This window comes from Camellia sinensis, chromosome 15, assembly GCF_055761805.1.
Source record: "Camellia sinensis isolate YWXY chromosome 15, ASM5576180v1, whole genome shotgun sequence".
In the NCBI taxonomy this organism is placed as follows: domain Eukaryota; kingdom Viridiplantae; phylum Streptophyta; class Magnoliopsida; order Ericales; family Theaceae; genus Camellia; species Camellia sinensis.
Genome location: NC_138975.1, coordinates 74,018,015 through 74,043,954, shown reverse-complemented (window position 1 = coordinate 74,043,954; position 25,940 = coordinate 74,018,015). Strand labels below are relative to the sequence as shown.

The window sequence follows — 25,940 nt, the reverse complement described above, 5'->3', positions numbered from 1 at the left end:
CAGAGGAAGGAAACTAGCCAAGGACGGTAAAGTAACCATTCTCCAATATTTATAAAAGGGAGGAAGGAAAGTAGTTAAGAAAAGATAAGGAACTTACTATTTGTGTGATCCTCGCCTTTCTTATAAATATTAGAGAATGCTGAATTCCGTAACTTTTTTAGGTACTTTCCTTCCTTGCTTAATTTAAATTTTAGAAAAAGTCTCGCCTGTTGGTGGGACGATGACCCAACTGAGGGGATGGCCATCTGACATCTTTTTTATTTATGAGAAAAACTATTATATACATCTCAAAAGATATGTACCACATACATTTTATAATTGTTTTTTAAAAAAAAATGACACAACTTTATATTTTTTGAATCCTAACTAAAATAAAATAAAATAAAAAAATCAGAATCAAACATTACATAAGACATAATTAAAGATTCAATAAATTATAATTAAAAAAAAATGACATAATTATAAATGCATATAGTACCCCTCTTTCAAGTGAAGAGTATAGTAGAATTTTCCTTTATTTAAACAGCAAATTTCCACAATGGAAATTTGTTGCTTTTTTTTTTTTTTTTTTTCCCACAATAAAATAAAATAAAATAAGCAAATTTCCTTTCTGAAAAATTATGCCTTGATCTCAAAAGTTCATAATAATTACACTATTTTATCAAATAAACTGCTGATTTGTTCATTAGTTTGCGAAAAAAGGGGAACTCGCAAAAGTAAAGGAAATTCCACCAATATTTTCCACTTTAAATTTGATTGTTCTACAAGGATCCAACCCCAGAAGTAATAGACACATTACCAGCAAGAAACAAAATTGCTTTCAGATCATCATAATGCAGAGCACCCAACTGCATCTGTTGATCAGAGGACTGGGTTTACAAATAAAAAGGTTCACATTTTTACACCTAGAAAGAGAGCGATCGAAGATGAAATCTCCATTGATACAAAAACTCTCTACAAGAGAATCCAACCAGCAAACAACCCCCCCTGCAGGCATATAGCGAGTCCTTAAAAAATGAGTTACGCTTCAACTTTTGTCGTCCCCTGTCCAAAACAAAGGCACACCATGCATCCTCCAAAATATTCATCTCGTTCTCTTCAAGCTCAGATGCTTGTTGCAGCAACTCAAGAAAGATCAGCAGTGTCATCTTCACACATAAAATCAGGGAGGACAAGAAAAGAGAACCATCGGCATAGCCAAGCAATCATTGAGTTCAAGAGTCTCCAGTCATGGTTATGCACCTCAATTGTGTAGGCAAAGCAAAGTGGTTAAACAATTAATCAATCAATCTCCCCTTCCTCCGCATCATTTGTTGTATCTGCATCTGGAACAGTTTGGGGCTCAGGTTCTTCCTCCTCCTCATCATCCACTTTCATATACAAACCAAGTTGCTCCAAGGGATTACTACTTCCCTGGAATTTGAAACTACCCAGACCATTTTGGGAATGTTCTGGGCTGGTGGTATCAACTGTGAAGCTCGGTAAAATTTCAGCAGGGGCAACCCTAAGCATTTCTAGATCTTCCATAAACTGACAATTCTCATTAATATCAACCGTCTTTTCCATCTGCAAATGGCATGAAAATTTCAGCAATTTGCAGTTATGTTCTGCTCTATAGCATATTATAACGAGCCTAGTTTACCTTTTGCAAAGCTTGGCGTGCTGCTTCTCTCTCAAGTTCTCTCTTCCTTTTGGCTTCAGCTGCAGCTTCTGCTTCAGCTTTCTTTCGAGCATGTTCTGCAGCCTTGGCTTCTGCTTGTAAACGAGCTTTTTCTGAACACCAGATGTGCAAAAGTGTTATGTGGCTAAAATCAAGGAGAATGGAATCATTACATTTGATAGAAATACAACTCTAATGTTGAAATGCAGATCACAACCTTCTTTTCTACGTCTTACAAGCTCCTCTCTCTCAAGACGCAGAGTCTCAGGATCCTGCTTTTCACCCTGGACTCGGCATATCACAATATATTAGTGACCACCACACATCTCAGATAATGCTCACAATGAAACTTCACACCGAACTGGTTGGTTGTGTTTTCCGTTTTCTTTATTTTTGTTTTTCATGTTTTTCAAAACAAAAACAATGAAATGTTCAAAAACAGTCATCATTTTCATATTATATAATTTTTGTGCGAAAACTTTTTGTTGTTAGCTAACAAGTGTTAAATTCAGAAGAAAAAAAATCTGAAAATAGTTCTAGGAACCAATTCGTGAAACAAATTTCTGTGTTGGCCGGAAAATGAAAACACAAAACTAGGGAACAAAAACACAACCAAACGGGGTTAGATATGCCAATTTTGTAACCAACCTTCTCAAGAGTCTTTTCCTGAAATTTGAGTATGGTGTCTGCAAAACGACTTCTCAACAAAGCTGCACGATAAAGCTTGTCGGGGGAGACTTGCCTCCCAAGTGGAGCACTCTCCCCTAAAATGTTATAGCATTATGCGTGAGATGCTGCTGCAAAACTAACAGTACACAGTTTCTTCATATTTTCAATGCTTACCGCCTTGACAACCTTCGGCCTCAATGGCAACTGCTTTAGGCTGGGAATTCTGCTCAACTTGGTTCAACTCATTTAACAAATCTGTGAAACATGGAAAATATCAGAATCCAAAAAAACACTAGCATGAAGAAATAAAGGCTGTGTTTGGTTAGCTCCTCCAAACATATTTTCACCCCCTGTTTTGAGTGTTTTGTTTGTTTAGAGTTTTCAAAAATTAATTCCACATCCCCTTTTGAAAACTTTTTTCAAGACGGAAAAATTTAGACTAAATGATCGTCCTCCCGGACGTCTAGCCAGTTGACCGGAACAGTGCTAACTTCTTTTTATATTTTAAATTATAAAAAAAAAAAAAATTCAGAATTTTTAAAAAAAATTTATAAACTTTAAATAGAATTTTGAGTTGTGCGTTTGATTATGAGTTATAAGTTTTTGTATCAACTATCATATGTCACATCAAAAATTCCAAACTCAATTCAAAACTCTTTTCAAAACTCCTAACCAAACAAATTTTCCACACTCAAATCATAATTTCAAAACTCACAAACTCAAAACACAACTCTATTCTCAAATCATAATTCCAAAACTCTTCCAAACACCACCAAAATATCAACCATATCTTGTCCCAAGTACAAGTAAAAGGATCACATAGCAAAGGTACTCACGATTTCCAATGTCTGGATCTCCAAAATCATCTATCTTCTGCTCAAAATTTGCTCCAGAGCCTTTGTTCTCCTACCATAGGGGAAACAGAGACAACATAAGTACTTTGCACATTAACGCATGCATGCACAGAGCGTGATGGCAAAGAACAAGTAATATTTAACCTACACCATAACAACCTAACAAACAGGCATTAAAGTTCATCCAGATTCAATGCTATCAAGATGTACCTTTGTACTAATTGCAGGAACCGAAGCTCTGCCACCATCTGATTCACTGCCAGAGTCTGAATCTGCCACACAACACCAAGAGAAAAATATAAATAAGAATAAATATAAATAAAAATAAGTTATCCAAAAAAATAGTAATAATGATGACACATTCACTGATTAAACATATGATAACCATGATAATAATAAATTTAAAGATGTTATAGAAGCTTAAAGTTATTGGCTCTGCCAAAAGCTTTACCTTAGGTAGGCTACATATTTTCTAATTAAGCATAGACAGTAACTTGCAGAGACATGAAACAATAATACCAGGTTACCAAAATAGGTTCATATAATTTCTAATGAAGACTGCAACTACTGCTTCATGCAGAACTAGCATTACTTGTTTTTCCATTCTATAGTTGAAATATAATCAGAATGTATAGCTATGAAATCAAACAGATCTTTGTCTGGACTTTGTGTGACAATCCTAATAGTTTTATGTTTACTTTCACCTTTTCAACTTTTGATAAGCAAAGCATTATAAACAAGTAAATGAACGCATACACAAACTCAGCTTTCCAACCCCATATATATAACATTTTACCATTAACTAATGGTGAAAAATATAATTTACAGTCATATGTTTTTCTCCCTACTATTAGATACCTTTTGCATTAAGTTTTCTTTAAACTTACTTTTGAATGTGCATCATAATAAAGCGGACCACGTAATAAGTATCGACCAATGTGGAACAAGATTCAGAAATCAAACTCCTGAATTTTTTCAAGCAATAGCTAATGCCAACAAATTTATTGATAATCATGTTTTATTTATCATAATTTGAATGTTAGTAATGTTTTTTAATCTATTTTCTGGTCCCTGAAACATGTTTGGTAAAATATTATTGAGTTTTATGTAGTTTTAAGATTAAAAAAAAAATGGAAAAATATAGTAAGGGATTTTCACCACCACTATTCACAAATATTAAAAGGTAAAGTAATTAACTTGGATATTAAAAAAAAAATTAAAATTATATACTCATATTTTATCAATAAATTAACTTGGTTATTAAATTTCTTCAAAATCAGAATTCACTAATCAAATTTAATTTATTAATCTACATTCTACATTCTACATCCCACACCATCACACACAACCATGCACCACACCCATTAAAATCAGAATTTACTAATCTAATTAGTAATTTATTGATCTAAATTCTACATCCCACGCTATCAAACAACCATGCACCACACCTGCAGATTCATATCACAATCACCATCACACCCACACTGTCCTGACTTCTAACACCCACACCAATTGACAAAATGGCAATCAACCCCACCCACAACATATGCATACGGTCAACACACCCCCTGCACCATCAGCCCATCACACTCGCACACCTACACTGCAAGAAGACCAACGGGACCAATTACACAGTCATGTCAATCCTTAGAGATGCACATATATTATACACTACTTATCAGAGTCACAGGCCTTGCAGCAAGAGAGGGCAACCAAAGGCCTCTAGGCCAAAATCAAGCTTCAAAACCTTGAATCACAGCAAGACAAGCAAGAATCGCAGCAAGAGTTGGGGGTAAAAAATTAGGGAAAAGTCAGCCAATCACAGTGAAGTGCATCAGTGAAGAATGGCCAAAATTGAGCTTCAAGGTCTTGTATTGAACCTCCAATCAGTAGTTCTGAAGTTTATGGCGCGAGAACAGAGCAAACATAACAAGAGTGAACACAGAGTAAGATATACACTGAAGAGTAAAGCGGCATAAATATCGGCCATACCAACCGATACAAAACTGGTTTTTTCTTATTTTCCTTCCACAAGATATCTTTTAAGAGTACATTTAGGTTAGGATGGTAATTTCCATGAGAGAAAAATTGGATGCACATATGTCATGATTGATGATGACAGGTTTGAAGTTGATGCAAAGTTGTCACTCCATTACATTTAAAGGTATAATCCTGCATGAGCACTTACATTAGCTTTAGGGAATCTTTTTTTTTAAGTAGGCCCCATGACTACATATGTTTTTCAACTCAATATACTTGCATGGATTTTAAAATGAAAACGTTCCCAGAAAATCAAAGTTCCAGGGTTCGCTTGATGCCTCGCCTAATAAAGTGAACAGGCATGGGCTACAAACCCACAAACCAAGCGCTTTGAGTAGGGTATTCTCTGCAGAAGTCTTGCAAGATCCGCTTGATGGTGTGCTCAAGCGAGCACACATGCTCGCCTATATTGAGGGCACACAACCTCTTCAAAGATGTCCACTCAACACCCTCATTCAAACCAGCACGTGGGATTTTCGCTCATTTTTTCTTCGAATTTGAACTCCCTAGCCTATATGTACATATTTTTACTCTTCTAGAGTTAGAGATACATGAGATATTTTTTTGATAAATAGAGATACATGAGATATGGCAGTCTATCGAATCCTTGAGTGTTTTTGAGAGTTTTAAACCTTATTCAAGGAGACTTTAGTTGAAGCCTGTGCGCTGCGTAATCTAGAAATAAATTTTCCAATGATTATATGATCTAGGTTGAGTAATTTTTGCATAAAGCCCCTCATGGGTATTCGTTTTTTATCCTTTCAACACTTTTGGCCAAAAGTGATGAAGCCATCAGAGTATGGAGGTTGAAGAGCTTCGTGACACACAATTGGATCTAAAGAGGCCAAGAGGACCATAGCTGCATGGACTGCAGATCAAGCGCACAGCATTTGTGGTGTACTTACTTTTACTCATTTTTTCTTCAAATTTGAACTCCCCTCGCCTATATGTACATATTTTTACTCTTCCAGAGTTAGAGATACATGAGATTTTTTTTTTTTTTTATTTGATAAATAGAGATACATGAGATATAGCAGTCTATTGAATCCTTGAGTGTTCTTGAGAGTTTTAAACCTTATTCAAGGAGCCTTTAGTTGAAGCCTGTGCTCTGCTTAATCTAGAAACAAAATTTCCAATGATTATATGATCTAGGTTGAGTTATTTTTGTATAAAGCCCCTCATGAGTATCCTCTTTTTTTTTATCCTTTCAACACTCTTGGCCGTAAGTGATGAAGCCATAGGAGTATGGAGGTTAGAGCGAAGAGCTTTGTTACATACAATTGGATCTGAAGAGGCCAAGAGGACCATGGCTTCATGGACTGCAGATCAAGCACACAGAGCATTTGTGGTGTACTTAATGAGTTAGGTGATCGGATAAAAGGTTGTAATTCCTATCATCTTTAGTCATGTACTTCTTTATTCAATAGTGGATTTTATGAGTTCATTGGGATAGTGATTCTGTCCTTAGAAGTGTTCCCCTCGAGATTTTCACATTAGATCTTGCGTCTCTCTGTCATGCTTACATTTTATGGATTGCATGATTCAAATCACAATACATTTTTTAAGTTGGATCTTAATTCTAGTAATTTAAAATTTGCAATTTTGAATTTTTAAGTTTGGCATATTCACTGCCCTTTAGGAACAAGAAAACACTAACTCCATGATTCAACATCTAAAATTAAATAAATCATTTTCTATACAACCATATAAATCATTAGTCATTATTTATAATCGTGCTAGTGTATATATCCATCATAAATTTCTTCGATGACAAGTTCAAACGGTCCATTAATTGTTTGTAGCAACATGAGTATGTAAGTGACAAACTAGATGATTCCACACTATAAATATGATCGCCCCCCTACATAAGCATGAAGGCATCTCAATAATAAGATTTGAGCCTTGAGGACACAGCCTTTGACCACGAGCCCATATCTAGATAGTAATTGGAGGCATAGCTAGGACTCCATTGAGGGGGCCAAGCTGCCAAAAGGAAGGCATAGGGAAGATTTCGTAGGGTAGTCAGTGGATCGAGTCTTTTTAATCAATTAACTACTAAAATATTACTTAATATAGGTCAATTGGCCCAATTAAAAATTATAAGAGACTAATCTCAATTTAGACATGCTACTCATTTCTCACAAGCCTATATGATTACTTAATATTCTTAGGTTCATAGATTCCACAAACGGTCCAATTAAAAAACTATTAGAACCCACATAAAAAACCAATCTCTTTTTCTCTAATATAATTTAACTAATTTAATAAAAGTTTTTTATATTAATATTATTTCACACTAATCAAGTAGATTATATTCATTGTTTATTGTAATTTTTCCTAACTAGTGATTACTAATGGATTTTTAACCACATGTCGAATTAAATTTTTTGGCAACAGCCATCGAATTTTAAAAGGCAACTCTTATAAAGTTTAAGTTTTCCAAAATGTTTCAGCGTGCCAAATTGAGTTTGAGGGAACCATTACATGGGGCAAAAAATTGGAGAATAGCGCACATAAGCACAAAAAATATATTGAGAGACCCACATTTCTTGAATATTTGCTAACACATGATTTTAAAAGTTTAAGAGCTTGACATAAATTTCTTACACTTAAAATTATTAAGAATAATCTTATAAAAGTCTCACATAAACTTAATAGAAAAATGAGAAAGACATATAATGCATTAGCAAATGTCTTAAGAGGATGATGGAAATGTTGCAATATATATGCTTGTTATAGTTTGTCTGATATTTAACTACTATTGTAGTAATCTGAAAATTTATATAAAATTTACGTAGTAGTATAAAGTAATTATTTAATTTTGCACATATTATGCACATGTATAACTAAATAACATAATATTCTTAGATAATATAATATTAATAAGTATTTGTGGCATTCCAAACCGTGTCCATATTCTACTTTTTTGGAATTTGTCATGTCGGCATATCCGTGTCATGCCGTATCCATGTTATGTATCAATGTCTATGCTTCATAAATGGACAAATAAAAAACCATCCCAACAAAGATCACCCAAACAATGAAGCAAACTCAGCTCCACATAAAATCAAGGCAATCAAAATCTAAAAGATTGTAATCTTGGGATGAGGTTCAAGAAGGGAAGAACACAAATTAGCACCACCATGTTTAGAAATGTGTGGCTACTAACATCATGAGAGCTTAGAAAGACCATAGAGGTAGCAAACCCCAACTAGTCAAATAATTCATATTCAACAACAATAGGAATATTGTTGAAGCATATGTTATATGGACTCTTCTACTTCTGGTGCACGTTTGATGCACATTTGATTGTTTAAGTGGGGAAACATGTGGGACCTACCAAAGCATTAGTTGTTTGATTGGTGTTAGATTTGTTAGCGAATTTTGAGGAGGCCAACAACACGCAACACTTCTGGCTCAATCTGTTGAGGAGCAGTGTTTTTAAAGGCTCAAGGCGCACTAAGGCGCTGAAGGTCTCTCGGGACCTAGGCGCAAGGCGAGGCGCGGGCTTTATTGAAGTAAGGTGCACAGTCTTAGTAAAAAATAAAAAAATTAACATAGACTAATCATTCATAGTACTAAAATAATTTTTTTAAAAATAAAAGGTAATCAAAATTCAAGACAAAATATAAAATAATTTTCAAAACCATGAAAGTGCATATTACATAACATTCCAATTTTCAAAGATAAAATAAATGAAAAATAATTTCAGTGTAATTTTCTATTGAAATTTTCTACATAACAAATTTAACAGATAAAGGAAATATAATTTTAGTATAATGTAATGTGTGATGAATTAATTATTTGTAATTTTTTTTCCCTAACAGATAAAGGAAAAAAAAAAGACCAATAGCACATTGTATTAATTAATTATTTGTATTTTTTTTTCAATGTATTTCTTTTAGTTAATTATTTGTATTTTTTTTATTTTTGAATAATTAATTATTTGTATATTTTTTTTCATTAATTATTCTCGTTCCCCCCCCCCCTTCTAACAGAGACTAAAGGCATAATTGAAAAAAAAAGAACAAAAAAAAAAAAGAAAAAGAAAAAAAAAGGGGCAAAACAAAGTCGAAGTCGAAGCCCAGGCGAGAGAGAGAGAGTGAGATCAGAAGACCAGAAGAGGTCGGAAGCCAAAAAAAAAAAAAACAGCCTAGTCGAAGTCGCGAAGTTGAGCAAACCAGAAGAGGATGAGAAGAAGAAGAAGAAGAAGAAGAAGAAGAAGAAGAAGAAGATGGCGAAGCATATATGTGAAGTCGAAGTCGAAGTCCAGCAGAGTCGGAGTCGGAGTCGAATCGAGCAGCCCAGGTGAGGCGAGAGAGGAAAAACAACATAGATTAGGGTTCATTTCAGTTGTATTTGGTCATATTGTACATGCGTTGTAATCCTCTATGGTTAAGAGCCATTCGAACACACCTACGTAGCCGTTAGATCAGATCTAGCTGCTAAAAACTCAAGCGCATCTAGTCGTGCGCCTTGCGCCTCTGTCGTCTGGCTCAAGTCGCGGCTAAGGCGTGAGCCTATCTCAAAGCACCTCGCCTGGGACCTGTACAGGCGCAAACAATGCACCTCGCCTCGCTTGGCGCCTAGGCATGCTTTTCACAACACTGTCGAAGAGAAACTTCAAAATGCACATAATACACAACACCAAAATCTAACATACATTAATAGCAATATTAGTTATAACCCCATTAATTAACTTTGCACCATTTTGTCTAGCTTAAATGAGGGCGTATCGGGAGCTATCCTCAGAACTGAGGATTGAACAGAAGATCATCATTATACAGCTTGATGAAAAATCTAGAGGGAGCATTGTGGAGATCATAGAAAGGAATAGAGTGCAAAGTTTCTCGTTGAAGATCGACTTGGGAGGAGTGAACTGGGCTGTCCAAGAGCTTCAGCAGTTGGGGTTGCGCTTCAGAGGAGGTTCTTTTTTCAGCAAATATCATAGCAGATCTGCTGTTTTCTGTTTATAGAAGTTTATGAATGATAGGGGTATCTTTGTTGAGATGTCGAAGTGGGAGGGAGGTGTTAGAAAAGGCAACATCATTTTTCCGGCGGGGTATAATGGTCGTGGGTGGCTTGACATTGCTACAATGCTTCGTAATATCATTTGCAATAATGCTAGAGCAAACTTTAAAGACTTGGAAGTCAGGGCTAATGTCACAGAAGAAATACAAAACATGGACACAAAGAAGAGGTTTATGGATGGGAAAACAGGGAAGAACAGAGGAAGGAGGTTTGTTGATTTGTTTCCTGCGAATCGGCTGAATAGTTTTAAGAGTGACTTCGAAAGGGTTGTTGTCTGCACAAGATGTGATTTCTCAAGCAGTTGGGATCAAATTGAAAAGAATTTGAGTAAGCTTTTAAAGAAGACTATTGCTCTGCAGCCATTTCAGCTCAATCGTGCTTTGTTCTGGGCTAGTAATAGTGAGGAGGCGAGCTTTCTAGGTACAAAGGGTATGAGCTTCTTTGATAAAGGTGTGGCAGTTAGTTTGGAAAAATGGTCTGAAGAGTTGCATGTTAAATCAGAGGTCATTGTCTCTTATGGAGGGTGGGTTGCAGTATGCGATCTGCCTTTTACCCTTTTGAATGATCAGGTGTTCCGGGATATAGGAGAGAGATGTGGCGGTCTGCTGGAAGTTGATCGAAGAACTATTGCTATGGATAACCTTTTCGAGGCTAGGTTGAAGGTCAGAGGCTTCGATTCTGGTTTTCTGCCGGCGTTCATAGAGGTGAAGGTGGAAGGGCGATCGTTCATGGTGCGTCTGAAAGCTCTGTCCAAGATTGTGCGCCGTCGAGTGGAAACGTGGCCAAAGGTTTTCCGATCAGCAACTTCAGGCGATCCTATCGCCGCCGACAAGGAAGTTAAGGGGGTGGAAACATCAGAGAGGACACGTGGAGCTATGGAAAGGGGAAGTCAAAGGGACAAAGGAGGTGAAGAGTCGGGGGATAGTTTCAATGCTGTAATGGTAGTGGAGGGAAGATCAATAGATATGGGGATTCAGGGTTTATCCAAAGGGCCACAGAAGGGGTATGATGGGCCGGGTAATTTTTTGGGCTCAACTGATTTAATAAACATGGGCCAGAAGATTAATTATCAGCAGACCCGGTTTGTTTCTCAAAAGGATGGGCCTTTTAAACAATATATAGAGCATAAGGATGGGCCTCAAGTTAGGGATTGTCTCAATCCCAATGAATTGGGCCCAGTGGCTTGTTCGAATGGGGTTCACACTTTGGTGGAGGATATCGGGGTTGAATTTCGAACTCAGGAAGCCGAAGTTCGACCCGATTTGTTCGATGTCAAAGGACGACCACTGGGTGAGAGAGAGGTCCAACGAAGGTTGTCGTCTGGGATGAAAGGAGATGCCTATGGTGTCGGTGATGTATATTTACAGAGGGACAGTCAGAATCGATTATCACAAGATGAGATTCAACTTGGTTTAGCTGATAGGGTGGTTGACTCTGTTGAAGGAGAGCAGAGATTAGCGACAGAAGTGGCTCAATGGGTCGATGATAGGATCGAAAATGAGAACGATGCTGAATTGCTGAGTCGTAAGGTGGATGAAGGGTGTTTCGAACCTACTGAAGTGTTGCAAGCCTTGAATACCTATGGATCTGGGTCTGATGAGAGCTCAGAGTACGACTCTGGTTCAGTTCGTGAGGGAGATGATCAGGAAGAGTCTGACCTTGATCTTATTAACCTTTTTTCTAAGAAGGGCACTGTTGAGGGGGAGGGGAATCTGAGGGGGTTTCTGAATCAATGGATCATGTCAATGGCTCTGTTAATCATGATTCTACTGAACTGTCATCACAGAGGGGTCACATGGCTGTTCCAGATTCTTTTTCTCGTGGGGATGGGATAGGGGATCCTTAGTGTCTTGGTCTTAAGTGTTCTGTTAGGGGAATGACTGATAAAGGAGTTACTCCAAATATCTCGGGAGCCATGAAGGATGTTTCTACCTTTAACCCTGCATCCTATAATGCAAATGTAAGTGTAGGCCAAGTGATTGATGCTCAAGAGGGAGCTTCTGTAAGGCATTTGCATAGCAGAGGCTATGTTTTTAGTAGTTTGAGGGATAGTGACGCAGAGACAGAACGCTGGTTGATGGAGTTGAGTAAGTTTGCATCATGTCCAATTGAGGAAAATGAAGTACCCCATTTCAAGCATTTGCTTCAAGTTATGGGGCTGTCCCTAGTAAGTTTAAATGGGAAGGGTGTTGTTAAAACCTATCACCTACTTCACCCACTAAACCTAACCCACTACACCACTACCACCTCACCTACTCCACTAAACCTAACCCACTACACCACTACCACCTCCACTTTACCTACTCCATCTACCACCTACTACCACCTACTCTTCTATATATAGGAATCATTGTAACATTCAATACATCTATCAATAATACAATCAATATCTATACAATTCTCTATTTCTCTTTATACATTAAATTTTCTACATGGTATCAGAGCAGGTTTAGAACCTAGTATTTTCGCTTCCCCGGCGGGCGGCAACCTCACCTTAGCCGCCCGCCGGACCTCAACCTATTCCGCTGTCATCTCTATCAATACATATAGCTTCCAGTTCGCCGCCACCAGAGGCGACTTCTCTACATACAAAGATCAACCATTCTCATCTCTCTCTGAGATGAAGAGGCCAACCTCTCTCTCTCGGCAACTCACCACCTTCTCAACCTTTTAGTTCTACTACTGTGATCCTCTCTATGATGGTTTTGGTGTCTCTGCAATGTGGGCTGTTCTTACTATTGTTGTTGTCTTTGACTTCTCTGTGGGTGCAACACTTGGAAGGGGTGTAAATAGGGGTTTTGCAACACTGCTTGCTGGTACTCTTGGCGTTGGAGCTCATCGAATTGCTAGTTTTTCTGGAGAAATATGTGAGCCCATACTACTTGGGCTTTTCGTCTTCATACTAGCTGCAGTAGTGACATTCATAAGATTTTTTCCAAGAATGAAAGCAAGATACGATTATGGGCTGCTGATATTTATATTAACATTCTGTTTAATATCAGTATCTGGTTATAGAGATGATGAGGTGTTAGAGATGGCCCACAGGAGGCTATCCACCATACTCATCGGTGGTGCCAGCGCTGTGATTGTGTGTGTATGCATTTGTCCATATGTGGTGCTGGTGTTGTCAAGGGCTTCCAGCCATCTATCTATCAGGCAAATAATGGTGGGGCCAATTTTGTGGCACATGGTTAGAACCTTTTCAGAGGACTACAATGATTTGAATGTTGAGCCTTCGTTTGGAGAGACCAATCTCGACTTTGAAGGCAGAGAGAGGAGCACTAAGGAAACCACACCCATTCTTCTTTTATTTATTTAATCACACTCACCAAGTTTGTTTCACTCTCATTATCACATCCATACACACCGGTATCATGTTGTCTTCAACTTTCTTTTATTTATCATTTTAAAATACACCCTTATCATGTTGTTCCCCACCTTCTTTACTTTATATATATATATATATATCTTTTTATTATATTCTATTACTCAAACTCTCCTCCATTTGATTTTAAAATCACTTATTTTTTATTTATTTTTTCCAAATCACTTTTCCTCCTTTTTACATACCCCCACTTTATTTTTGAAACAATCACCCTGATATTTTTCATATAATCCATCTATACATATTTTTTTATCTATTTTCTTTCTCCCTTGTTTTCTTTCATTTTATTTTTATTTTTTCAACACAACACTCCCCAAAAAAAAAAAAAAAAAAAAAAAAACATTTTACAAACTTGTCATTTCTTCATGCCGGGGATCAACCCCGATCAGCATTTTACACCAAAAAAAAAACAAAAAAAAACAAAAAAAAAACACACATAAAACAACCACATCCACAGGCGGGATTTTGCTTCTCTACTCTGCTGCGGGTCGCTTTTTCTTGCCTCCGTCCTGGGCGGCCCTTGCCGGTGCTGCCTCTGTGTCTCCCGCACCCACTCCACTGGGCACGATCACTACTCCCTGCTCCTCCACTGCAGCATATGGCGGACCTCCAAATCGGAACATAACGGTGGCCTTCCGCTTCAGTTCCTTATTTTCCGCCTTTAGCACACTTATCTCTGCTCGCGCATCCTTATACATGCGTTGGAGCAAAGCCAGTTGGGCGTTTAACTGCTGCACCTCATTTGTCCTACTCTGCAGCCGGTGCGACAAGTTTGTGACCGCAGTCATGGTTTCCACACATGACTTCAAAGTATACTGATTCGCCTCAATATCTGATTGCGCTGCCATTCTTTGCTCCACAGACCGCATAGGAAAGGTCAACGGAGCAAACTCAGGGGCGTTTGGTTGAGGTTCAAAGGCAACCGCACCGATTATCTCTCTTGTGGACTCGTTGAGGTCGGGAAAGAGAGTAAGCAGACCACGGGAAGAAGAGGCCATGTTCTGGGTAGCTGGACGGGAAGAAGAGGCCATGTTTTTGGGTTGCTAAGTGTTTCAGAGAAGCAGCGATTACCGATTGGTACTGTCAGACAGGGTTGGTTACAGAGTGTTTCAAGATTTGCAGCTCTTCGAGACAAGCTCTCTGAGAATGCAGAGGTTTCAACTGGTTTGTTATGCTTCCAAGCCTCAGCCTCCGCTTCGGTTTATAAAGACCCTGACGAAGAGGCCGACACGCGTTCTGTCGGTCATGTGCATCGCCGCGTGTCTGGCGCGCCTTTTGATGGCTCGCCGCTCGATGATTTCTGTCGGGCACATCTTTTGATAAAGTGGGTGCGCCTTTTGAGGGCGCAACTTTTGTGGGCTCGATATATATATCTACATGTATATCTTTTGGGCAGCCTATATACACACTCATACAGTGTCTTCTACACCGGTCCGACATGACCCCATAAACTGTCTTCTACATTGGTCCGACATGACCCCGTAAATAGTCTTCTACAGCGGTCCGACATGACCCCATAAACTGTCTTCTACATGGGTCCGACAAGACTCTGTAAACTGTCCCGACATTGATTCCGGTTAGCTCCTTCATGGGTCCGACAAGACTATAAACTGTCCCGACATTGATTCCGGTTAGCTCCTTCATGGGTCCGACAAGACTCTGTAAACTGTCCCGACATTGATTCCGGTTAGCTCCTTTATGGGTCCGACAAGACTCTATAAACTGTCCCGACATTGATTCCGGTTAGTTTCTACAAGGGTCCAGCAAGACTCCGTAAACTGTCACAACAACTGTCACAACATTGTCTGCTACAACGGTCTGACATGACCCCATAAACTGTCTTCTACATCGGTCTGACACCGCCATCCAGTGTCCTCTACACCGTTATGACACCACCATACAGTGTCCTCTACAACGTTATGACACCCCCATACAGTGTCCTCTACAACGTTATGACACTACCATCCAGTGTCTTCACCAATGGTCTGACACGACCATACAGTGTCTCCTATCCTCTTTTATTTTTATGTATTTTTCTTGTTTTGTTACTCTCTCCAAACTCAAGTTGGTTAGTTCCTATCCCCCTTGAGTTTGCGGGGGGCTGTTAAAACCTATCACCTACTTCACCCACTAAACCTAACCCACTACACCACTACCACCTCACCTACTCCACTAAACCTAACCCACTACACCACTACCACCTCCACTTTACCTACTCCATCTACCACCTACTACCACCTACTCTTCTATATATAGGAATCATTGTAACATTCAATACATCTATCAATAATACAATCAATATCTATACAATTCTCTATTTCTCTTTATACATTAAATTTTCTACAGGTGTTGTTAGCGGATTGGATAATAGTGTCATTAGGGCGGAGAGTACTAGGCGAGGAGGGGGAGGGGGAGGGGCTTCGTTTAGAAAGGGAGCCAGGGAGTTAAGGAATTTGATGAGTACAATTAATTATGATAATAGGCATGGGGAGGTTAGGGGTGACAATGATTATCAATGAAGATTGTTAGCTGGACTGTAAGAGGTTTGGGATCCCGGAAGAAGAGGGGGATTATTAGGGATTTTTTGGGAAAACATCAACCTAACATTGTCATTTTTCAAGAAACTAAAGTAGAAGTTTGTGATAGGTTTCTTATTAAGAGTATTTGGGGAGCTAGGCATAAAAGGTGGGCCTTTGTATCATCAGTGGGAAGGTCAAGAGGTATTTTAACTATTTGGGATGAGAGGGTTGTGTCGGAGTGTGAAACAGTAGTTGGTGAGTTTTCACTGTCAATTAGGTTTAGGAATCTAGATCTCAGTGAGTGGTGGTTGTCGGGAGTATATGGTCCAAATTGTCCTTCTAGGAGAAAGGAATGGTGGGATGAGTTATATGGTTTATTTGAGTTATGTTATCCTAATTGGTGTTTAGGAGGGGATTTCAATGTGGTTAGGAAGGTTTCAGAAAAGCTTAATGGGAACGGAATCAATAGGAGTATGAGAGATTTTGATGGTTTCATTAGAGGATGCGAGTTGGTTGACACTCATCTTTTTAATGCCAGATTCACATGGTCAAATTTAAGGGAAAGGCGGGTCTGTTGTTGATTGGATAGATTTTTATTTCTTTGGGGTGGGAGGGGATTTTCCCCTATGTCAGGCAGGAGGCATTACCAAGATTGGTATCTGATCATTGTCCAGTGATGTGTGAGAGCTGTCCTTTTAGGTGGGGTCCGGCTCCATTTAGATTTGAGAATATGTGGTTGGAACATCCTTCTTTTAAAGAGGCCTTTGAGGAGTGGTGGAATACTGCTACATATCAGGGGTGGGAGGGTTATAAATTCATGAGAAAGTTGAAAGTGATTAAAGAGAATGTCAAACAGTGGAATAGGGAGATTTTTGGGAATTTAGAATCAACTAAATGTCAGGTTTTGCGAAGGATTGAGGAGATAGATACTTTGGAGATGCAAGGGAGTGAAATTGAGGCTTTAAGGGGTGAGAGGAGGGAGTTAGGTTTGAAATTGGAAGAGTTGACTCTTAGGGAGCAGATCTTTTGGGCACAAAAAGCAAAGGTGAAATGGCTAAAAGAAGGGGATGTTAGTTCAAAATTTTTTCATAGAATTGCGGATGGGAAAAGGAAGAAGAAACTTATTAAGCGATTGGAAGAAAGGCCAGGTGTAGTGGATAGAGAGGAGCAAATAGTTCATGGGATATTTGATTTTTATTCTAACTTGTTTTCGGCGAAAGATATTGTCAGGCCTGGGATAGATGGACTTGAATGGCAGCCTATAAATCAAGAGAGTGCGATGTGGTTAGAGCGACCTTTTGAGGAATATGAGATTCGGGAAGTAATTTTTGAGTGTGAAAGGGACAAGGCTCCGGGTCCAGACGGTTTTTCTACGGCTGCTTTTCAAGATTGCTGGGAGGTGGTGAAAGAGGATCTGGTTAGAGTTTTCATGGAATTCTATGAGACAGGGGTGATCAATTTATGTACAAATGCCACCTTTATCTGTTTGATTCCTAAGAGGGATGGAGCCATTAGAATGGGAGAATTTAGGCCTATTAGTTTGATTACATCACTTTAAAAGATTTTGGGTAAGGTTTTGTCAAAAAGGTTGAGATGTTCTTTAGGAGATACAATCTCTCAGACACAAGGGGCTTTTGTGCAAGGTAGGCAGATTCTAGATATGGTTTTGGTGGCAAATGAGGTGGTAAAGGAGTGTCGGAAGTCAGGAAAGGTAGGCATTGTGTTTAAGGCAGATTTTGAGAAAGCATATGATCATGTAGACTGGCGCTTTTTGGATTTCGTGATGAACAAGAAAGGGTATGGTGCGAGATGGGGAGCTTGGATTAGGGGTTGTTTGGCGTCTTGTAATATGTCGGTAATAGTTAATGGCAAACCAGGGAAATGTTTTAAGGTCTCGCGAGGTTTGAGACAGGGAGACCCTTTCTCTTTTTCTATTCATTTTGGTTGTCGATGTGTTAGGTAGGATGGTTGACAAAGCTAAAGAGGTAGGCTTGTTCGAAGGTTTACAAGTTGGTAGAGATAGGGCTAGTGTGTCGCATTTGCAATTTGCGGATGACACTATTTTCTTCTCTTTGGGGGATGAGTGCCAAATGGCAAACCTTTTTTCAGTAGTTAGGCTTTTTGGGGCAATTTCAGGGCTTAAGGTTAATTTAGAAAAGAGTAGGGTAACAGGTATTAATGCTGATTCAAGTTTGATTGAAAGGGTGGCTGAATTACTTGGTTGTGGGATTGAGACATTTCCTATGAAGTACTTAGGCCTCCCACTGGGAGGTAACCCAAGAAGCGAAATGTTTTGGAATCCAGTGGTGGAAAGGATAGGTAAGAGGTTAGATGGGTGAAGTAGGGCTCTTTTGTCCCGTGGGGGTAGATACACTTTGGTTAAGACAGTGCTGAGTGGGATCCCTATTTATCTCATGTCTTTGTTCAAGATTCCGGTCAAGGTAGCAAAATTCATAGAAAAGCAAATGAGGGATTTTCTATGGGAAGGAAAGGAAGAAGGAAGAAAAGACCATTTGGTGAAATGGGAAACGGTGTCATTACCAAAGGAAAAAAGGGGCTTGGCAGTTGGTAATATATTGGCTAGAAACATGGCTTTGCTGGGCAAGTGGTTATGGAGATTCCCAATTGAGCGTGGTTCATTATGGCATGCAATTATCAAAAGTAAATATGGGTTGCATGTTAATGGTAGGGACTCTCAGGTGGTTTCTAGGGGTAATGGACGTGCTCTGTGGAAGTCAATTTCTCATATTTATCCAATTTGCTCCCAATTTATTTCTGTGAGGGTGGGGAGGGGGGACATGGTAAGGTTTTGGGAGGATGTTTGGGTGGGTTCTTCGTCCTTGGCTAAGTCTTATCCTCTTTTGTATAGAGTTTCTCAATCTCATAATTGTTCTATTGCGTCCGTGGCTGTCTCTTCGTTGGCTCCTTGTTCATGGAATTTTAATTTTTACCAAAATCTTCATGATAGGGAAGTTCCCGAGTTGATATCTTTATTGTCAAGGCTTGAAAATGTTTCTTTGTCTCCAATCTTGGAGGATCGCTGGTTTTGGAATATTCATTCGTCGGGCTCTTTTACTTGTAATTCCTTTCTAGAAAAAATCATTGATAGTCCGCATGTACCTCAATTTTTGTTTCACAAAAAGATCTGGAAGGCATGTGCTCCTTTTAAGGTGAAAGTTTTCATGTGGATTTTGGTTCATGGGGGAACTTTGACAAATGATTCATTGCAAAGGAGGCGACCTTCATGGTATCTTAATCCTCAATGGTGCATAATGTGTTGCAAAAGTGGAGAATCTTTGGATCATCTTTTTTTGCATTGTTCGGCGCCGGGGCTTTTGTGGAATCGGGTATTTGGTTTGGGCAATGTACAGTGGGTGGCTCCTAGAGATTTTGCTCAAATGCTATTAATTGATTTTCAAGTCTTTGGAAGGTCGAAGAGGGCTAAAGTTCTTTGGAGTAGTGTAGTCTTTGCAATCTCCTGGGTCATTTGGTTGGAGAGGAATGGGCGTATTTTTGAAGGAGGATCTAGGGATATAGATTATTTATGGGATAGAGTGTGTTATTTGGCGTCTTTTTGGGCCTCGGCAAGTCCTGTGTTCCAAGGGATTCTTCTTTTTTTGATTGCTTCAAATTGGGTGTCGGTTTGTGCTGAATAGTTGTGTAGTTTTGGTTGTCTTTCGGTGTGGTTGTCTTTTTGGATGTATTTTTTCTTTTTCCTTTTTTCTTTTTCTTTGTGGTGGATGCCTTATCCTCTCCTCTTTGGCCTTGGGCCTTCATAAAATTTATCTTTTTGTTGCTGATCAAAAAAAAAAAAAAGTCTAACATACATTATTTGAAACTCATATCCACTTAAAAACTTAAGCATATAAGTAGAGCCTAATGTATATTAAGACCACTCTTTTTTACTCTTTATCCGATGTGAAGTTTTACGTTCCCCTATGCTCCAACATGATCGCAAGATAAGGATGAAGAGATTGGAGGTGGCAATCATGTAGGCCTGATAGAATAGTTCAATCTAGTGTTTCTTTTGTACAGTACTAAACTCCAGATAATTTTAGTACCAGTGTCGTGGATTAAATAGAGAAAAATGGAGGGATTAAGGCTTGGTTTGACACGTTTGAAAAAAGTCAAAAATTTAAAAAGTTACTATCCTATTTAAGTCACATCATTTTATTTAAGTCACATCACCTCTTTAACACATCACTTCAAACCCAACCCAAACCCAACTCATATTTTATAAAAAGTCAAAAAGTGCACTTGTTTAGATCATTCCAAACAATCCCTAAATAATACCATAGGTATTGTGGTATTAGAAAGATTAGACCTCTCCAAATTATTTTTTATTGGGTCATTCTACCTTACACACCCCTAAAAAAAAGGGTGTACATTATAACCAAATCACTTTCCATCATAACTAAAAAGGCCACAATGGCTTATAACCAAATATCACCTAAAGCATAACTAAAGACATCTTCAATCTTAAACAAAATAACCACCACATAGGTCATAACATTATAATGATTCATAACCAAAGACTTCTTCAGTCATAACTAAATTAACAACCACAAGAGGTCATAACTAAGTTATAACCAATACCACAATGAGTCCTAACTAAGTCATAACCAATATTACAATGTGTCATAACCAAAAACCATAAAGATCGTAACTGGGCATACAGTATACCTTTTTTAAGGTGTGTATTATAAAATTTCTCCTTTTTATTTCATCCAAACCAAATATAATCTCCCTTTCCTATTTAATCATTTATCCCATCTATTATAGCATAGTACAACTTATTCATCCCATCTCATCCCATGATACAACCATCTTCACATTTATATGATGTTTATAGAAGACAACACTCACATTTGTTAGCAAACAAACATTTCTAGCTTCCCACACGAATGCTAGATATAAATTTTATATTTTGCCTAGATCTCTTATAGTTTGAAGTACATTTGTAACTAGCTTACAACATAATAAAAATATAAAATATGCAATACATGTAAGTGTTTAACACATGTCCCCATACCCATACCCAAGTTTTGAATGCATATCCTAATATCCTAAGATTTAGGTTTAGGAAGAGTCCATAAAACATAGATTGACCACTCCAAAGCATCATTAAATTGGAAGAGTAAAGACAAGCAGCTTCTAAACAAACATAATATAATAGTACAACCCTGGGTTTGTTAGAATCAAGACATATAAATAAATAAAATTAATTTCTACCAAATGCTTCCTAACAAAATATCCCCTCCTCTTTTTGGCATTAAAAGATATATATATATATATATTAAAGAAAAACACCAAAGATAAACATTGACCTTTTATATGCTCCAAAGTTGATAAACGTTGACCTTTTACATGCTCCAAAGCTCATAAAATGAAAATTAAATTTTATGAGGAAAAAAATATACTAACCGCTGGAAGAAGAGCCAGATTCGCTACTAGAACTACTTGAAGTATTGCATTTACTGTTTCTAAGGACTATATCTTTTTCAATCTCTACTGGGGGGTAGCTTGAGATAGGGGGATCATTCCCACCAATGTCTACATCCTCATCCACAAGATCATTGCCTGAAAAAAAAAAAAAAAAAAAAAAAAAATTAATAAAGAAATGTTAAAAAAGAATAATTTCATTTTAAATTCAAGTCTCTTTTAGGTGGCAAATTTGTTCACCAGTTCAGCAATTGCTATAAGTAGAATGTGTAATAGAAAATAACCTTTACATGGTTGGACAGATGAATTGCTGAAACCTGACTCGTTGAGAAGCTGCAGAAAGAAAAAAAAACAAATCCAATATGAGCTCCACAAAGCTTAAAAGGAAGAAGATTCACAAGCAAAATAACAGGCACAAGAGAGAGAGAGAGAGACCTCCACTTCACAAGGTTCAGGTCTTCCCTGTTTTTTCCGTTTATCCAGCAAATAATCATCTAAGAGTTTCCGCAATGTGAACAAAGTCTCATCACTTAGAGTATCAATGTCAATCTCAATCTCATCTTCATCAGTTTGATTTTCATTGTAACTTTGCTTTTTGAGAAAGTCAATAATGGTTTCAGGCAATTCTGCTAATAGAGACTCCAATTCTGTGCTCAGCTTATGCTTCTCCACATCAGTCATGACACGCTTCACAGGTTCTTGTTTGACCTCATCGTTGACCGGTGTGATTTTCTTCTTTTTAGCAGGAGGCATTGGATTAGGAGTTTCAGTTTCTATATGAACACTTGATGTTGAAGGCACTGGTGCATCAATGATAACAGGAACTTTCTTCTCGATAGATTTCCATCTCACTTCAAAATATTTACCGAGTGTCTCAGCCATGAAATGGAAATCATTTTCACGTGGATTGTAAGTCATTGCATTGGAGAAAGTAAGCTTCACATCTGCAGCAAAACCCAATGGACTCGAATACTCACCTGACAATAACTTGCTTTTCACTGTCCCCAAATCCATGGGATGCTTTATAACATCGAAGTAATCCGGAATATTCAACTTAACTACATCAACAGGAGCGTTGAAAGCCCAACCATACTGATGTGACATTAACCGACTCAGCAAGGACTCACACTGTTTCATCAACGTAGCATTTGAAGTACTTGGTGGCATTTCCTGTTTCACTGACTCAAAACGCCCTCCTGCTTTAGGCCGCTTTGCACGTGACCCATTCCGACCAGGAGCCCGTTTCTTTCCCTGTGAAGTGGACACGTCCAATGACCTTTGCCTTTGGAAACTCTCTAGTAGGGGTCTTTTTTGTCCATCACTGCAACTGCGAATATCACTAGAAGGCGACAAAGTTACAGCATTTGAATTCAGAGAAGCAATTTTCTTCTGAAGAAGCCTAACTTGTTCAAGTTCACTTTTCAACCTCAGCTCTAAGTCCTTCCTCTCAGACTGTGACAGCTTTGACAGTGACAGAACTTGTAAAGGGACACCGAATCGATCGTAAGTGTCCACATTCAAACTAATGCATTTCCTTTTGGGAGCATACGAATCCTCCGACGCAGTCATCTCCATGTCAACTCGTCCTGAGCTACCAAACCCTTCTGATTCAGCCATGGTGGTCCCCACGTTATGACGATAGTCGGGAACAAAACCAGAAGAATGTGCCTTGGAAAACTTCCTTGTTTTTCCCATCATTAGAGCACCACTTCTCTGCAAGCAAGTTTTTGATTCCCTCCTTCCAATGTACTCTATGGGAACAGTTGGTGCCATAAGATTAACCCCCAATTTCTGCACATATCAAGTCTTAGGTTTGAGATTTATACTCTTGATGATTCCAATCTTATAAAATCAAAAAAAAACTTCCCAAATGTTGCGGTTAATGCCAATATCTAGGTTTTGTTTCGGAATCAGATAAATTTCATAGTTCCTTTAATACCGTGATTGCGATTCTTGAATTTCTTATACGTTCACAAACGAGATCACAAATTCGCACCGACAAGAAAATCTCAAGAAATGGTGTTGAATTGTAGATTTTATTTTAATTTTCAATCAGTATTCGTCCACCAGGAATTCCCATACAAAATTTTCGATTTTGATGAAACAACAAATCCAGAAAATAAAATAATAATCGAATGAGAAGCAGCTACTGAAAGTATAGGAAAAGAATAACGAAAACAGAGAAAACCTAACCTCGACACATTCGATGTTCAATCCAAGCGAGACCAAAAATTGATAATTTTATTATTTTCACAACCCCAACCCCTAAATGACAATTACAATTATAAAACCCTAAAAACTCTCGCTTTCTCTATCAAGAACTCGATACGCCTTTGACGCCGGTTCAGATCGAAGCTCCTGGGGATGTGGAAACAAGGAAGAAACTAGAAAGAACAGAACGAATACTGATTCGAGCACGACCTAAACTAAACCCTAGATCGAACGATTGAGAGACGCAAAAAAAACACGAAGCTAGAACAAATCAAATTGAAACGAAACGAATGATGCAATCGACGAGACTCGGAAACCCTAGAGAAGCTTCACAAGAGAGTCCAATTCATAACCTGCATCTCCGAGCAGAGCAGTTGTGGGCATGGCAGGGACGTTTGAAACCCTAGAAAGAAAGAAACCCTTCTTCGTTAGTCTCTCCTCGTACAGACACAGATATAAGCATATATAGAGAGAGAGAAAGAGGGACTCGAGAGAGCTCAAACTTTCGCTCCTCTACTTATAGGCAATTTGCCTCCTTGCCCGCCGCTCTTCGAGAAATCTCACCCGTTAATTCGATGTCCCACACGATCCCACGGTTCAAATTCGATTTCAATTTTATACCCTCCGATCTAGATCTAACGGTCGCAAGGTGCTGTGCGAGCACTTTAACAATAAAAATGCTAGAGATCCCATACCAAAAGTTTTATCAAATGTTTCACATGAGTGTAGAATCCACATAGAACCCACATTGTGTAAGTGCCACACACTTTTAATAAAATTTTTAAGAAAATATTTGGGATCTCTAGCAGTATTCGTTTAACAAATAGGACATTTGATCCAAACCCATAATTAAAAAACTAAGAGAAGAAATCGATCAGTATGTAAAAACACGTATACTCGCTTTGAAATCATGACACGCTGGCATCAGAACAAGTTGGTGACACGCGTCGCGAAGTGAGCTCGAGTATGGTTTTAGGAGAGGGGAGTATAAATGTGAAAAGTAGTGAGGTCTCCGCCACGTGTCGGACTTGACTTTTCAGCGCCGTGTGGCGCGGAGCCGTAGCACGTTCTTAAATTTAGAGCGTACATTGATTGGCTTTTTTCAGGATGGGCCTCGGCTGGGTCTCCTTGATGTATTTTTTGGTGAAGTGAAAAACTTTGTAACTGGGCCGGCCCATCTATCTCTTATGGGGTTTGAAGAACCTCTGATTTAGAGACATCTTCAAAATAATCGAGGGGAAATACCAACTGTGTATTTTTCTAAAAAAAATTAAATTAATAATAAATCTTACAAATTTTAATAAATCAAAGTCATAAAATTTTTCATAAATCAGTAATTATTTTTGAAAGATGAAAACTAATTTGTAATTCTCTCAATAATCAATAGAATTGATGGGACGTCTTGCACGAGATACTTATGTAATTCAAATAAGAAAATAAAAATATATAATAAAGAAATTAATATTATAATATGTATTTTGCTAAGGTGATGAGAGATTTCTTAATGAAACCGAATGTTTGGGATTCAAACCTTGATTACCTCTTTATATAACTTAAATTTGCCACATGGCATAAGGAGAAAATTTGGACACTATGGCCAGCCTTCACTTAATACTAGCTTTTCTAGGTAAAAAAAGATAGATAGATACAAAAGATAACTTAAATTTGCCACACGACATGAGGAGAAGGCTTTGACACCAAGTTCGGCCTTCACTTAATTAACCTTCTACACTATAATTAAGTCGTAATGTCACCCCTTTCGTCCATCTACTGTTAATATAGCTAATGAAACTTGTCATGTAAACCAAACATATAAAATAAAAAAAAAATTTGTCTCATTTGGGCCCTTACATTTTCATTAAAATTTTAATTTAGTTATCACAATTCCACTAAAATCTCATTTTGATCTCTTCACTTTTAATTTTCTACAATCTCACTATGATAAAAGGACAAAATGGTAACATTACAACTTGACTTAAAATGTGTGACATTACAATTTGACTTAAAAGTATAAAGAGTTGACTATCACAACTCAAAGTAAAAGAACCAAAGTAAAATTACAATATAAGTAGAGGAGTGCTAGTAATTAACTTCTTCTTTTTTTTAACACAACTAGTTGTTAGTATACA

General features: G+C 38.1%; 2 protein-coding genes across 5 annotated transcripts; one reads left to right on the top strand and one right to left on the bottom strand.

Annotated features, from left to right (window-relative positions):
• Positions 1 to 717: 717 nt before the first annotated feature.
• Positions 718 to 24,330, bottom strand: LOC114293197 (transcription factor GTE10). 4 transcript variants are annotated; one of them, XM_028237231.2, is made up of 11 exons: positions 23,794 to 24,330; positions 22,036 to 23,391; positions 21,885 to 21,933; positions 21,583 to 21,738; positions 3,394 to 3,455; positions 3,166 to 3,235; positions 2,504 to 2,584; positions 2,309 to 2,424; positions 1,878 to 1,944; positions 1,643 to 1,773; positions 718 to 1,566 (listed from the first exon to the last, which is right to left on the bottom strand). In XM_028237231.2, exons 2-11 carry the CDS (start codon positions 23,371 to 23,373, stop codon positions 1,282 to 1,284), a joined length of 2,355 nt encoding a protein of 784 aa, XP_028093032.2. In that variant the 5' UTR covers positions 23,374 to 23,391; positions 23,794 to 24,330; the 3' UTR covers positions 718 to 1,281. The 4 variants fall into 4 exon arrangements, with proteins under 4 accessions (XP_028093032.2, XP_028093031.2, XP_028093033.1 ...); XM_028237230.2 differs by having other exon boundaries at positions 24,165 to 24,318; XM_028237232.2 differs by lacking the exon at positions 1,878 to 1,944 and having other exon boundaries at positions 24,165 to 24,318.
• Positions 10,858 to 17,516, top strand: LOC145813623 (uncharacterized). Its single transcript, XM_082909302.1, has 2 exons — positions 10,858 to 12,440; positions 15,986 to 17,516. The coding sequence occupies exon 1, from the start codon at positions 10,887 to 10,889 to the stop codon at positions 12,087 to 12,089; it is 1,203 nt and encodes a 400-aa protein (XP_082765428.1). The 5' UTR covers positions 10,858 to 10,886; the 3' UTR covers positions 12,090 to 12,440; positions 15,986 to 17,516.
• Positions 24,331 to 25,940: the final 1,610 nt, after the last annotated feature.

What these genes read in the sequence shown, in the direction of transcription:
- LOC145813623 (XM_082909302.1), top strand. Translation starts at nt 10,887, where the DNA reads ATGGATAACCTTTTCGAGGCTAGGTTGAAGGTCAGAGGCTTCGATTCT.
- LOC114293197 (XM_028237230.2), bottom strand. An exon ending in GGCCGAAGGTTGTCAAGGCG is followed by an intron (nt 2,425 to 2,503) that starts GTAAGCATTGAA and finishes ATAACATTTTAG; the next exon opens with GGGAGAGTGCTCCACTTGGG. An exon ending in CACGCCAAGCTTTGCAAAAG is followed by an intron (nt 1,567 to 1,642) that starts GTAAACTAGGCT and finishes TGCCATTTGCAG; the next exon opens with ATGGAAAAGACGGTTGATAT.